Source organism: Bos mutus, chromosome 2, assembly GCF_027580195.1.
Source record: "Bos mutus isolate GX-2022 chromosome 2, NWIPB_WYAK_1.1, whole genome shotgun sequence".
In the NCBI taxonomy this organism is placed as follows: Eukaryota; Metazoa; Chordata; class Mammalia; order Artiodactyla; family Bovidae; genus Bos; species Bos mutus.
The window spans coordinates 10173731-10188426 of record NC_091618.1 but is presented as its reverse complement, the minus strand read 5'-3'; the positions used below and the strand labels follow the sequence as shown (position 1 = coordinate 10188426).

General features: G+C 53.7%; 2 protein-coding genes across 4 annotated transcripts; both read left to right on the top strand.

The window, feature by feature from the left end:
• The first annotated feature begins 359 nt into the window (after positions 1 to 359).
• CD164L2 (CD164 molecule like 2) lies at positions 360 to 4404 on the top strand. 3 transcript variants are annotated; one of them, XM_070379419.1, is made up of 6 exons: positions 360 to 571; positions 988 to 1155; positions 1256 to 1327; positions 1815 to 1859; positions 3377 to 3521; positions 4272 to 4404. In XM_070379419.1, exons 1-6 carry the CDS (start codon positions 484 to 486, stop codon positions 4273 to 4275), a joined length of 522 nt encoding a protein of 173 aa, XP_070235520.1. In that variant the 5' UTR covers positions 360 to 483; the 3' UTR covers positions 4276 to 4404. The 3 variants fall into 3 exon arrangements, with proteins under 3 accessions (XP_070235520.1, XP_070235518.1, XP_070235527.1); XM_070379417.1 differs by lacking the exon at positions 4272 to 4404 and adding an exon at positions 4080 to 4265; XM_070379426.1 differs by lacking the exon at positions 4272 to 4404 and having other exon boundaries at positions 3377 to 3525.
• A 4330-nt stretch (positions 4405 to 8734) lies between these two features.
• On the top strand, positions 8735 to 13639 carry FCN3 (ficolin 3). The gene is given in 9 exon segments (XM_014478239.2): positions 8735 to 8800; positions 8872 to 8974; positions 9277 to 9372; positions 9700 to 9743; positions 10434 to 10559; positions 12240 to 12348; positions 12461 to 12494; positions 12496 to 12593; positions 13422 to 13639. Coding segments are annotated over 9 exon segments (894 nt in total).
• Positions 13640 to 14696: the final 1057 nt, after the last annotated feature.

Genomic DNA, 14696 nt, shown 5'->3' with positions numbered 1-14696 from the left:
ATCTCTGGTTCCTCTGCCTTTTCTAAATCCAGCTTGAACATCTGTAAGTTCACAGTTCACGTACTGTTCAAGCCTGGCTTGGAGAATTTTGACCTCCGACTAGTCACACACCTTTTCTGAGCCTCAGTTTCCTCACCTGTGAAGTAGGGATAATAACGCAACAGAGTGTTCATGATCCAGCGAGGGAAGGGGACATCCAGGGACCTGGTCGGGTACTCGGAATAGTTCTGGACTCCGTCTTTTTTGCCAGAGCCCCGCCCCAGACCCCCACAAACCACGCCCCATCGGACCCCGCCCCAGACAACAAAGCCACGCCCTCTCACCGCGTCACTAGCCCCGCCCTGTCTGGGCCACGCCCACCTACCCTAGCGCAGGTTGCCCTGGTCTCGTTACCTACACCCCGGCGGAGCCGAATCCAGAGGGGCCACGCCACACCCGCTCTCCGCCGACCCCGACACCCCTCCAGGCCCCGCCTCCGAGCCCATGGCCGCGCCGGGACCCCGCGCCTTACGGGCTGCGCTCTGTGGCGGCTGCTGCTGCCTCCTCCTGTGTGCCCAGCTTGCTGTGGCTGGTAACGCGTGCCCTTCACCCAACTGCTTGCCAGGAGCAGTCTGGGCTTGGGGAGGGGGCGCGGGAGGGGACTTCTCACTTGTGTGCGGGGCTCCTGGGGTGGGTAGAAGGAGGCTCCGACTGTCTGTGGAGCCGTATATAAGGTTCCGGGTGTGAGGCAACTTCAGGTGTAGGGAAGTGAAGCGGCCCCAGGTGAATGGGATGGGGATGGCTCCTGATATATGCAAAGGGAGGGTGCTCTGGTGAATGTCAGGGAGCTTCTAGGCGTGTGTGCCCATGTGTTTGTGGAAACTCCAGGCGTGCGGTCGGGCTTAGGGGATCCAGGTGAGTGTATGTGTGCAGGGGGGTGAGATCCGTAGTAGTGGGGAAGGGGAACGGTAACTTGGGTTCCAAGTGTTGCACCCACCTCACGCCCAGGTAAAGGTGCTCGAGGCTTTGGGCGGGGAGCCCTGCTCCGTGTGAACATCTGGCCAGCTGTCCGAGTGGCCTGCAAACAGCTGAAGCCCTGTGAACATTGTGTGGAGGGGAACCGAGCACACAACCTCTCCAGCTGTGTGTGGGAGCAGTGTCGGCCAGAGGAGCCAGGTATGGAGTTAGGCCCTCCCCAAGGTTAGTGCCCCCATTTCTGAACATCAGAGCCTTGGCCCCACTCCCTAAACCGCTTCCCTGCTCCTTCTCCCATCAGGACACTGCGTGGCTCAATCAGAGGTGGTCAAGGAAGGTTGCTCCATCTACAACCGCTCAGAGTCATGTCCAGGTAAGGGGGCTCCCTCTGGCCTAAGTCAAGCTGCGGGGAGGGGGCCGAGGGGTCCTCAGCCAGAGCCCGCCTCCAGTAGGGAATCGGCCTCTCCCCGAGAGAAGACTGTGCCCACAAGCACTGGGTCCAGCGTCAGTTCTGCCTTTAGCTCACTGAGATGTGGCTTCCCCTCTCTGGCCCGTTTCCTCCTCTGAAAATTGGTGCAGCTAGAGGATCTAGGACAAGCATGCAGAGGAAATGGAGGAACTAGCTCTTCTATTTTAAACCACAGTGAGGACTTTGGAAGCTCAGAAGGGAATGGGGGGAGGGCTTCCTGAAGGAGGCAGCGTCACAGATGATGATTAACGTAGAGATGGAGAGAGAGGGCTCCGCTGGTGGAAGGAACTGTATAAACTAAGGCTTAAGAGTGTGCCAGGTGGGCCTGAGATGGGGTCTTGATGGGAAGTGGCAGGGGTCTGGTTTAATTATGGATTTCCTGTCTCTTCAGCTGTGCACCACCACCCAACTCATGAACCGAAGACAGTCACAACAGGTAGGTACTATCTGGGGTAATGGAAGGATAAGAGGTGCATGGAAAAACAGCTGGGGTCAGGCACTGACGTGCTCTGTGACCTCAACCCTGTGATTTCTCCCTCTGAGCCTGTGTCCAACATCTGTAAAATGGGTTGAAGAATATCTCACAAAGTGAGGATTTTATGAGAGGGTGTATAGCACCTCATTCAGTTTCCAATGTATAGAAGGTGATCAAGAAATGATGGTTCCCATCCCTTTTCCCCAACCCCGGTTCTGAGAACTCAGGATGGCCCCCCTCAGGACCTGCTTGGTGCTGAGGGTGTATGTCAGGTTGCCAAGGAGATGTCCTCAGTGACTACCTACTGCAACCTCCAGGCCCAGAGAGGGTCACAAAGCAGGGTCCCAGCCGAACAGAGGCAAGAACCCCACCCTTTGGTTCCCACTGCCCCTCAGGGTCTGGAGGTCAGCAGGCTTGGCAAGGATGGCTGAAGAGGCTCTTGGTTAATTAAAGCCAGAAACATGATCTCAGGGGCTGAATTATTGATGGCTCCTCCTCCAGCTTGAGCCCCAGCTGGGTCTTGTGCAGCTTATTTCTTCCTTCTTCTGCTCCTCTTTCCCTAGTCCCCTTCTCTGGGGCTCCCTGAGCTGCTGCTGGGACCACCCTTCACATTCTCAGATTCCCCTTCTGGGGAAGTGGGATCCAGCCTCTGGGAAGTGGATCCAGCACCCAACTGGGCCCCTCTCACTGCCCTAGAATGCTCTTCTACCACCAGTCCTGCCCTGCTCTGGGCACCTGGCCCAGGGCCTGAAATCAAATCCCTGGTGGGAGTGGATGGCTAACGTGGCACAGCTGGGAGCCACCTAGATGTCCTGGCAACTGTGGGCCCTGAGGCGGGGGTGGGGGAAAGGGTTGGGGATGCCATGTAAGTCTGGCTCTGCCCTAACGGAGAGGTGACTGTCAGGCCTGGCATTCAGAGCCTGGTTAGTCCCTCCGACACATGTCATCGAGTCTTCATTTATCCCCTTGGTCGAGGGTGGGCCGCCACGTCTTCCTCTCCTCCTTCCCTCTCTCTGGACCCTGGGTGACTCCAGGGTCTCGGGACTTGGGAGTCCTGAAAGGAGACCACGGCATCTACACCTGGGCTTCGAAGCTCAAGACCCAAGGCGGAGAGGGACTGTGAGCTGAAAGTGGTGTGGACGCCCAAGTTCTGGGTCCATCGTCACCCTGTGGGGTCCTGGTGGAAGAGGGAGGCAGGCAGGGAGCTCACTCACCATCTGGGACCTGTAGTCAGGAAGCCCAGAAAGGGTGTGAGAGGCATCAAGCCACAGAGCAACTCAGGAGCGGAGCCAGGGCCGGATGCTATCCGTCCTTCCAGGCACTTTCCAGCCACCCGTAGAATCTGGGTGGAACTTCTGAGCCCTCTGTCCAAGGCTCCCCTAATGAGGACTGGGGGCCTCCCAGATGACCTGTGCCGGGTTTTGGGGTGGGGCTGGGCCCCTGGCCTACAGTGGCCTGCTGTGGCCTCCACCCTGCAGAGAGCCCCTTGGTCCCTGAGGCCCACAGCCCCGGCTTTGACGGGGCCAGCTTCATCGGAGGCGTGGTGATGGTGCTGAGTCTGCAGGCGGTGGCCTTCTTCGTCTTGCGCTTCCTCAAGGCCAAGGACAGCACCTACCAGACACTGTGAGTACCTGGCCCACCGACCCCCTGCACCTGCTTCCCTGTGGCCCCTCAGGTGGCCCTCACTGCCCGTGTGCCGTCTCCTGCATGGGGCAGCCTCAGGGGCCCTGAGGCCCTCTTGGCCTCCTCCATGTAGGTCGCACCACGTCTCCCCGCTCCAGTTGTGGGGTTCTCTCGGCTGGGTGTTGGCCCATGTGGGACTCGGCCCGGGCGCGGCGTCTGAGAGCCCAGCTGAGCCCCTCTGTCTTTGTCCCCTCATGCTGTCAGCAGGGAGGAGAACCAGTAGGTGACAGCCCAGGCCGCCTTCCGCCTGCAGCTCTGTGGCTGCGGGCAGGAGCCCAGGCCACGTGTGCGGTTTGGTTTTCCTCTGAGAAGGGGAGCTGCTCTGAGGCTCCCGTGTGCTCTGGCCCCCAAGTGTGCTGTGGGGTGGATCGCTGCAACCTCCATTAAAGTGTTTGCTCTTCTGCCCGCTGCCTGCTCTCTGCGGGGTGCAGGGGGGGTCCTCAGCCCAACTGAGGTGGGACCACCACCCTGAGTGCCTTCTTTGTCTGGCCTCTGCAGAATCTGACCCCCTTCAGGCCCAGATTCCACAATCAGGGGAAAGAGAATGAAGAGGCTGCCCGCTCTTGGCTTCCTTAAGGGCACTCAGGGTGGGAAAAACTTTGGTCACCAAATTGTGGCCCCTGTGGACACTGAGCAGACTCAGAGCCCCATAGTTGACATCCCTTCTTGTCCTGGGCCTGGTTCGTGCAGATGAGAGCATCCTTCAACCACCTTCTGCCTCATCGTCATCCCTGTGGCCCCCCGCCTGGTACTCGGTCTGGGCCTGGCCTCTTCCCATGGACCCGGCTTGGACACTGCCCCCAATAAAGGAGCTCTTTCCAGCACTGTGCTTTATGTCCCATGTCTTGGGCTGTGTGTGGATTGGATGGGGTGGGAGGTATGGTCCACTGCCCTCTCTTTCATGGAAATTCAGCCTTAAATTAACACTGTCACCTTTTAAAGTATTTTTATTTGCAGGAATTCCCTGGAAGTCCAGTGGTTAAGACTTGGTGCTTTCACTGCCGGAGCCTGGGTTCAATCCCAGGCCGGGAAATTTAAGATCCCACTAGCCTCACGGCCTGGCCAAAAAAATAGTTGTTGTTGTTATGTGTTTAACCCCCTCCTCCACTGCATTATAGAGAAGGGTGCAGAGACTCAGAAAGGGAAACACGCCGGCTTAAGATCACACAGAGTGGAATGGGGCAGGGCTGGGAATTTAATCCAGGTTTTTCTGACTCCAGAATGAACAGAACTTCAGAACTCCTCTGCAGAGGCATCTCCAGGTTTTTTTTTGCTCCTAAATTGGATCTCTGCCCTTGTTCCAAGGTGGAGGTACCCCCGGGACCCTCCCCAGGGTACTTCTGGCCTTCCTTGAATGGGCCCTCCTAGAAAGCACCACCCATGCCCACCTCCCTCTCTTCACCCCCTCAAACCTGGGCCCAGAAGTCTTCTCTAATAACATCTCCCACCCATGGGGCACTTGCTGGAAACCCGGCATGTGGCTGAGAGTCTGGCATCAGTGTCTGATTTAGTCTCATGATTGTCCTAGAAAGCTGAGAGGCAGTAGAGAGTCACAGGCAAGAGTTTAGCCTGTGGAACCCGACTGCTTTGTGCGACTGGAAGTTAATGGAGCAGCTCTGGGCCTCGGTTTCCTCATCTGTAAAGTCCAGTAACAGCTGTTGCATCTCAGTGGGATGTAGGGCAGGTTCAGAGCAGGAACATGTGCCCCGTCTGCTTCACTCCAGGGCACCCATTCACCCTTCCAGCTGCCCAAATGCCTGCATCTCTTCCTCCCCTCAAGGCCTCCTCTCCTTGCAGGATCTCTGGCTGCAGCTGGAAAGGCTTTAGGGCCCCTGGGCTGCACAGGGAGTTTCAGCTACTCCTTGGCCTCACAGAGGGCTCACCTGCCTACCCATCAATGCCAAACGCAGTCCACCCCCTCCTACCCCCAACACAGACTCACTTCTATCAACACCCACCCTCCTCTCAGACATCAGCCTCCCCTCCAGGTCCCTGCATCTGGGTCATGTGACCCAGCCTGCCTTGTTCTCTCTTCTCCAAGCCTCTGCACACACGGTTTCTCCTGCCTGGGTCGCCCTCCCCTGGCTGGGACGATGCCCGTTCTCTCCCAGGCCAAGGAAAGAATGCCCCCCCTCACCCCTGGCTTTTCGCCCAGTTAAGGACATTTCTCTAGTGGATGTTTTCTTTTTCAAATGTAGTAAATGCCTGCAAGGAACAAAAGGACCACACGGACATTTATGTATGTAAAGAACGAGAATCACTCTCCCCAGCGTCCCACTCCCCAGAAATAACTATGCTTAACAGGATGGGTCAGACCTTTTTCTATGAATTTACAAAATACATACCTACACACCCTTCAGATCAGATCAGATCAGTCGCTCAGTCGTGTCCGACTCTTCGCGACCCCATGAATCGCAGCATGCAACACTCCCTGTCCATCACCAACTCCCGGAGTTCACTGAGACTCACATCCATCGAGTCAGTGATGCCATCCAGCCATCTCATCCTCTGTCGTCCCCTTCTCCTCCTGCCCCCAATCCCTCCCAGGATCAGAGTCTTTTCCAATGAGTCAACTCTTCGCATGAGGTGGCCAAAGTACTGGAGTTTCAGCTTCAGCATCATTCCCTCCAAAGAAATCCCAGGGCTGATCTCCTTCAGAATGGACTGGATGGATCTCCTTGCAGTCCAAGGGACTCTCAAGAGTCTTCTCCAACACCACAGTTCAAAAGCATCAATTCTTCGGCGCTCAGCCTTCTTCACAGTCCAACTCTCACATCCATACATGACCACAGGAAAAACCATAGCCTTGACTAGACGAACCTTTGTTGGCAAATTAATGTCTCTGCTTTTGAATATGCTATCTAGGTTGGTCATCACTTTCCTTCCAAGGAGTAAGCGTCTTTTAATGTCATGGCTGCAGTTACCATCTGCAGTGATTTTGGAGCCCAGAAAAATAAAGTCTGACACTGTTTCCACTGTTTCCCCATCTATTTCCCATGAAGTGGTGGGACCGGATGCCATGATCTTTGTTTTCTGAATGTTGAGCTTTAAGCCAGCTTTTTCACTCTCCACTTTCACTTTCATCAAGAGGCTTTTGAGTTCCTCTTCACTTTCTGTCATAAGAGTGGTGTCATCTGCATATCTGAGGTTATTGATATTTCTCCTGGCAATCTTGATTCCAGCTTGTGTTTCTTCCAGTCCAGCGTTTCTTATGATGTACTCTGCATATAAGTTAAATAAACAGGGTGACGATATACATCCTTGACATACTCCTTTTCCTATTTGGAACCAGTCTGTTGTTCCATGTCCAGTTCTAACTGTTGTTTCCTGATCTGCATACAATTTTCTCAAGAGGCAGATCAGGTGGTCTGGTATTCCCATCTCTTTCAGAATTCTCCACAGTTTATTGTGATCCACACAGTCAAAGGCTTTGGCATAGTCAATAAAGCAGAAATAGATATTTTTCTGGAACTCTCTTGCTTTTTCCATGATCCAGCGGATGTTGGCAATTTGATCTCTGGTTCCTCTGCCTTTTCTAAAACCAGCTTGAACATCAGGAAGTTCACGGTTCACATATTGCTGAAGCCTGGTTTGGAGAATTTTGGGCATTACTTTACTAGCGTGTGAGATGAGTGCAATTGTGCGGTAGTTTGAGCATTCTTTGGCATTGCCTTTCTTTGGGATTGGAATGAAAACTGACCTTTTACACACCCTTAGTTTTTTTTAAATACAAAATGACAACTTCTCTGGTGGCGCAGGGGTTAAGAATCCGTCTGCCAGTGCAGGGCATGTGGGTTCGATCCCTGGTCCATGAAGATTCTACCAGCAACTAAGCCCGTGTGCCACAACTACTGAAACCCACATGCCTAAGGGCTGTGCTCTGCAATAAGAGAAGCCACTGCAATGGGAGACCCATGCATGGCAATGAAGAGTAGTAGCCCATGCTCGCTGCAAGTAAAGACCGCACAAAGCAATGAAGACCCAGTCAGCCAAAAATAAAACTATTTTTTAAAGTTTTTCATTACAAAAAAAAAATACGAAATGGGAGCATACTTTACATTTTGTTCTGCAACTTTGCCCCTTTCGTTAGAGATCAGATTTGCCCCATGACTTATTCAGACGGTGATGGTTGATTTGCCTGCATCCTATCAAAGTCCAACAGGGTTATTTCCATTTTATCGTAAACAGCATCATGATAAACGGGCTTGTCTTCAGATCTTGGCACACCTGCAGCAGAGCGTGTGTGGTGGGACATATTCCTAGAACTGGAATTGGAGCTTCTCAGCGTTCATCTCATGGATCCATCCTGTCTGGCAAGCTTGGCCTCCACCTTCCTTGACACTTTCATGAACCTGGTCTTCTCTGCCCCCACAAGAACTGGGCCTGGTATAGAGAAGGCCCTCAGAGACGGTTTGATGAATGAATGACCAATGTTTTCCTTTCCTCTGTCACCAGAGGTCCCTCTCCAGCTCAGACCTCACCCCTCACATCTGGACCAAGGCTGCTGCCTCTTCCTCACTGGCCTCCACGCTTGCCCTGCATGGCCTGCCCATGTGACAGCCTGTATTACCAGCTGTTTTCTAGCCTCTGCCAGGGATTCCTCAGTGGACCTTAGGGTGGGCATGAAGTCACCTTGCTAACAATGCTTCTCTCTGGTTGGGGACATGGTTAGGGGCTTGGGCAAAATCTCTGGCAGAGAGAACACAAATCATGTCCTGTCTCTGAGCCTGTTTCTCCTTGTTTATTCACTTATTTAACAAACATTAATGGAGCACCTGCTATGTACCAGCCTATAACCCAGTTTCAATAATATTAATAACAACCATCAGTGGGACTGTGTAAGGATGGGAGGCGATATACAAATAGCACCCAGCATGACTTGGGGGGCCTGCTGCCCACCAGATGGTGTCCGTGGTCATTCCTGATATGGTGACAAGGATCAGGGAAGAATTCCTAGTGGAGATGACATGAGAGCTGGACCTTCATGCCCAGGGGGAGCTTCACAGGGAGAGACGAGGAGGGGATTCCAGATGAGCTAAGGTACAAAAGTAGAAAGATCCTATGTGAACGCAGAAGTCTGAAGAGATGGCTGCAGAGTCTTGGTGGCCAGGATCAGAAGTTGGACTCCATCCTGGTTGGACCGGGCAGGAATAATGCCCATTCTCTCAAAGGTGAAGGAGGAAAAGCCCCCACCTTCTGCTGGTTCCAGCCTGGGTGGGGTATCCCTGGGGAAAGACAATGGAGGAAGTCTTGCTTCATGTCCTCCCACCAGCCTGGAATCTTTTCTCAGGGCCCCAGCAATATGGGCCTGCTGCGGACCCCACCTCCCCTTTTCCTCCTCTTGTTTGGGGAGCCTGCCCCTCTGAGGACCCAGGACTACCCCAGCTGCCCAGGTAGGGGCCCCGGGTCCCCTCCCCACTCACCCGCTCACCCTCCCATCCTCATCCTCTCCCTAGGTATCCTTCTCCCACCCAGCTCACTAGCCTCAAGGGGCAGGGTGGGAGTTTGATAATCTGGGCTCTACACACACACACACACACACACACACACAATGTATGCAAATAGATGCAAATGATGAAAAACCTGACAGCTAGAATCTGGGGGATGGAAAGAAAAGTGCAGAGGGGTCTGGAAGAGACATACCCACTATCCCCATGCCCATCCTGTGCCCACCTGGCCCTGTGTCTCCCTGCAGAACCCAGGAAACTGGAAGCCAGTAAAGTTGTCCTCTTGCCCAGTTGTCCTGGAGCCCCAGGAAGTCCTGGGGAGAAGGGAGCACCAGGTCCTCAAGGTAAGAGATGCTAGGGATCAGGCAGGGGCCTGCGGAGGTGGCAATTACAGTCTATGCTAAGAGATCATGGCAAAGGGGCAAGGAACCTACTGTGTGCCAGGCTCCAGGCTGGATGCCCAGCATCCTAAGATTAACCCTGTGGGGTAGGTAGTATCATCCCCATCTCGCTGGGCTTGGGGGGAAGGGAGGCTCAGAGAGGATCAGTCATTCGCCCAAGTACACAGAGCCAGGAGCCAGGAAAGGCTGCAGCTGGGATCTGACTTCATTGCTTTCTGGCCCCTGACATGGGGCAGGATGTAAGGCATCTCTCTGATTCTGGGATGTCAGGGCAACCTGGACCACCGGGCAAGATGGGTGAGCCTGGGGAGTGTGTGGAGCTAGAGGTCTCTTCTTTCTTTGCTCTGTCCCTGAACCAGAGAGGGGGCTGCTTGGCTGCTGCTCAGGAATTGGCTGTGATTGATCTCTTGTAGAGGGGGTGGAAAGCTGGTGGCGCTAGTGGTAAAGAACCTATCTTCCATTGCAGGAGACATAAGAGATGCACGTTTGATCCCTGGATTGGGAAGATTGCCCTGGAGGAGGACATGGCAACCCACCCCAGTATTCTTGACTGGAGAATCCCATGGACAGAGGAGCCTGGCAGGCTACAGTCCACAGGGTCGCAAAGAGTCGGACATGACTGAAGTGACTTAGCACACGTGCAGTGGGGGTGGAAAGCTGGGAGGAGTGGGGAAAATCAGGAGAAGGGCCTGGGCACCCTCCCCTCTGGTGGTTCCTAAGCCTTCTCTTGGGAGTACTCGGACTTCAGAGCCAACATTCATCTTTTCTTGGGGCTGGAGATTCAGTGAACTTGCTGTGGGGACAGGAAGGTTGAGGCCACCTTCACTGGAGCCCTGGCACCTAGAATCAGATGGTGCTGGAGTGTTGGTGGGTCAGCAGGTGTGGCCCAGCCCACCCCGGAGCTCCTCTTCAGGGGTCCAAAGGAATTGAGAGGGCTCCTGGAGTCCAACACATGGCCTTTTCCATTGCTGGGGCTTGAGAAATAACTTGGGGGCCCCCATCAGCTCATCTCCCCTTCCCCAGGCCCTGGGAGCTGCCAGGAGCTGCTGAGCCGGAATACCACTTTGAGTGACTGGCAGCATCTGTGCCTACCTGAGGGCTGAGCCCTCCCAGTCTTTTGTGACAGTTCAGTTCAGTTGCTCAGTCGTGGCTGACTCTTTGCGACCCCATGGACTGCAGCATGCCAGGCCTCCCTGTCCATCACCAACTGCCCGAGTTTACTCAAACTCATGTCCATTGAATCAGTGTTGTCATCCAACCATCTCATCCTCTGTTGCCCCCTTCCTCTCCTGCCTTCAATCTTTCCCAGCATCAGGGTCTTTTCAAATGAATCAGTTCTTTGCATCAGGTGGCCAAAGTATTGGAGTTTCAGCTTCAGCATCAGTTCTTCCAATGACTATTCAGGACTGATTTCCTTTAGGATGGACTGGTTGGAACTCCTTGCAGTCCAAGGGACTCTCAAGAGTCTTCTCCAACACCACAGTTCAAAAGCATCAATTCTTTGGCGCTCAGCTTTCTTTATAGTCCAACTCTCACATCCATACCTGACTACTGGAAAAACCATAGCTTTGATTAGACGGACCTTTGTTGGCAAAGCAATGTCTCTGCTTTTTAATATGATATCTAGGTTGGTCATAGCTTTTCTTCCAAGGAGCAAGCGTCTTTTAATTTTGTCTTTTGTGACAAGGACACCGCAAATGGTGGCTGGCTGGTGAAGGAGTGTCAGGGAGAGAAAGGACTGGAACAAGTCAGACCCAATGGGCACTTCTACCCCTTGGCCCCTAGGGGGAGCCAGAGCCCACTGGAGCCAAGACATCCCTTCGCTGATTCACTAACAAATGCTTACTGAGCTCCCAGAGGGCCTGAAGAAGTCTGAGAAGGCTTCACAGAGGAGATGCCATTCGAAAGGGCCCTGAAGGCTGTGTAGAAGTTCTCGAAATAGGTGAGGTGCAGAAGGGCATTCCAGGTAGAGGGAAAGACAAATGCAGGGAGGCCGGAGAGCATGAGGGGGTGGGGGAGACCGTGCGAGTGAGCTGAGAGCAGGTGGAGTGCTCGATTGAGGTCTACTGGTGTGGGTCAAGCATGGAGGAGGGCCCAGACTGCAGAGACCCATTCACAAAGGGCGCTGAGTGACTGACTCTGAGAGTGGGGAGCCTTGGAAGAGTTTCAAGCAGAGGAGGGACCAGGTCAGACATGTTTTCGAAAGAAGATTCAGGCTACACTGTGGAGAATGCATTGAATGGGGACCAGAGTGCAGGTAGGGACACAGTTTAGGATGACTGCAGGGGTCTGGGCAGGAGAAGAGGGTGGGCAGGGGCAGGAACGGAGGTAGAGGCTCTTAGACTGAAAGATATTTAGGAGAGAAACTCTACAGGACCTGGGACTGCTTGGCATGAAGAGGAAACTGGGGTTGAGAGGGAGTATCAGGGTAAGACTGAATGGACCTCTGCTCTAAAACCTTGGTTCTTAGCGTAAATGAAAGCAGGGTTATTTTGAATCCGACTCCCAACTGGACTGACCATCTCCTGAAGGCAGGGACAACGTTTCTACTATTTCAGTCCATCCAGGGACTGTGGTGTGAAGTTGAGAGTCAGTAAAAGGTGTGTAGAGTTGACTGGTATATTCACAGGCAAGTCTCACTTGGACTCACACTTTATCAACAAGCCCCCAAACCAAAGAGGGGGGCGTCTGCCCGCCCACCCCTCGCAGCACCTCTGCCCCTTGCATCTCCTCATCCCAGGCTCAGCCTGGAGTGATGACTCCCATCGTCACCTTCTCTGCCTCCCTAGGTGCTCCAGGGGTGACGGGATGGTCCCGTGGATTCCTTCTGCTCTCGGTCACCCTACACAGCAGGTGTGGGGAGCCAGGAGTCTGAATTCTGGCCAGGGAATGAGAATTTGCACCAGCTTACTCTCCAATGTAGGTTTCTCAGTAGGGTCCAGGGAGTCTGAGGGGCCTTTCCTGGGCATTCTGACTTCCCACCTGGGATCTGAGGATTCCTCCATCTCTGCCTCCCCGTCCCCTCCCCCAGGCACCCAGGAGCTGTGGATGGAGCTGGAGGACTTTAGGCAACCACACCTTTGTTCCCCGCAGGTCCTTCCTCCTCCTAGTGGAGGCAGACCATCACCAGCTGGTGCTGGGCAGGTTCTCAGAGGGCAGGGCAGGTGAGGGAGCCTACGGTGGGGCCCTGGAGCAGGCCAAGAAATCTAGGGAGGCTGGATTTTTCCCCAGAGCTGCGATGGCCTCCATGAATGACCCAGGACAACTCTTTCCCCTGCTGTGGGTCTCAGTTTCCTCATTGGAAAAATGGCAGTGATGAGACAGGGTGGTGCAGGAGTGAACAAATTAGGCTCTGGAGGCAATCGATCCTGAGTGTAAAATCCAGCTCTGTCGTTTACTAACTGTGTGACCTTGGGCAAGTCCCTTCTGGGTTAGAGCCTCAATTTCCTCTCCTGTAAAATGGGTAAGGAGGCAGGGAGGGGGGATGTGAGAGCCAGCTGAGGCTCTGTTGAGTGTTATCATTATCTGCTTTGGAAGAGGAACCAAGAAAGGCTTTGTTTTTTTAAAAGAAATACCAACAGTTGAGAAGAAATTTGAAAGAGGGAAGTGGTTACAAGGAGTGCCTCAGCAGAGCCCCCTTTCCTGCCTAAGCGTCTAAGAAGTCCCTCCTAGCTCCCCCCTGGCACAGTAGCTCAGGCTGCAGCTGGGAGCTATGAGGAGACAGACGAGCAAGAGGGAAGCCGGAGATTCTGGGAGGGGACAAGGCAAAGGGAGGCGTCAGTGGCTTTGGAGCCACAGTCCTGAGCTCAAGTCCCAATGCCTCTGTGATTAGCTGCCTGGGCCAACGCCCTGGCTCCATGACACTGCTGTTTTTCCCACGGGGCCAGACAAAACCCACCTCACAGTTGCTCTGAGGCTCCTGTGAGATGATCTCTTCAAGGGTGCCAGGCATGGTGCCAGGACCGAGGCGCCTCCCACCCTCTTCCTGCCAGGGGCCTCCCAGAGTTTCCACGGCGGGAAACCCTTTCCCACCGACCACGATACAAGTGGGAGAAACTGCACAGTGACTCTTCCCGGCGCCTGGTGGTATGGATCCTGCTATCAGACCAATCTCAATGGGCACTACTCGATGTTCAAAGCCCCTGCCCATAATTATGGCATCAACTGGGCCTCACACCAAGGCGTGGGCCACCCTTACCACAGGGATTAAATGGTGCCTCGCTAGGGCACCCTGGTAGCCAGCACCCTTATCTCTATCACACAGCTTCCGGACTCTCAGCGATTGTTCAGTTGCTCGGTCGTATTCGACACTTCATGACCCCATGGACTGCAGCATGTCAGGCTTCCCTGACTTTCACTGTCTCCCAGAGTTGGCTCAAACTCATGCCCAGTGAGTCGATGATGCCATCCAACCATCTCATCCCTGCTCCTCTTACTTTTTATTAAAAAATAAAATCATTTTAACTCTTCCCCAACTGGCAGACGTCTTCCAGCTATTGGGAAAAATGCAAGAGGGCAGAGCAGGGACACAAGTTTCAGTTCCATTCAAGGAAGATCTTCTTTCCAGTCAGGAAGATTGACAAGTTGACCTCAAAAGGTAGTGAGGCTTCCGTCCCTAGAGGTGTGCAAGTCGAGGCCAGAGGCACATGGAATGGCAGACTTGGAAGGATTCAAGCATCAACTGACCACATTCTTGGGTCCCCTGGGTCCTACGAGTGGATGGTTTTGTGGTGGAAATTGCACCGCCATCTCACCCTGTTATCCCCTGCCTGTCCCTTCAAAGTTGTCTGTTTTCCAGGCTCTGTTGTAAGTCACGTTTTCATCCTCTGCTACTTCCTGCCTGTTCCATTAGGGGTTAGTTCGAACTCAGTCAAAACAAGGCAGGTACATTTTTCTCCCATGGGGCAACAGGGCAGTGAAACAGCAGTTCCTGAACTGGCATTTATTAAGCAGTTAGATAATTTGCCAGAGTCACATTCAAGAAAGTGTTAGAACAATAGTTAAGAGTCTGATCTCTGAGTCTGACAGGGACTCCTGGCCTTGCATCCTGCTTTGTTATGAAGCTGAGTGATTTTGGACAAGTTACTCAACCTCAGAGTTCCCAGTTCCTGATTTCAGAGTCCACTGAAGTTTATGCCAGGCTGTGGCCTCACTAATTCCCACTAGAAGGTTAGGGATTCTTGGGAACTGGAGCTGGGAAGCCATTGTAACCCAAGGGCTGAGGTTCCTGGGGTTCTCCAGGGAGATGGAGAAACGTTTGCACTAAG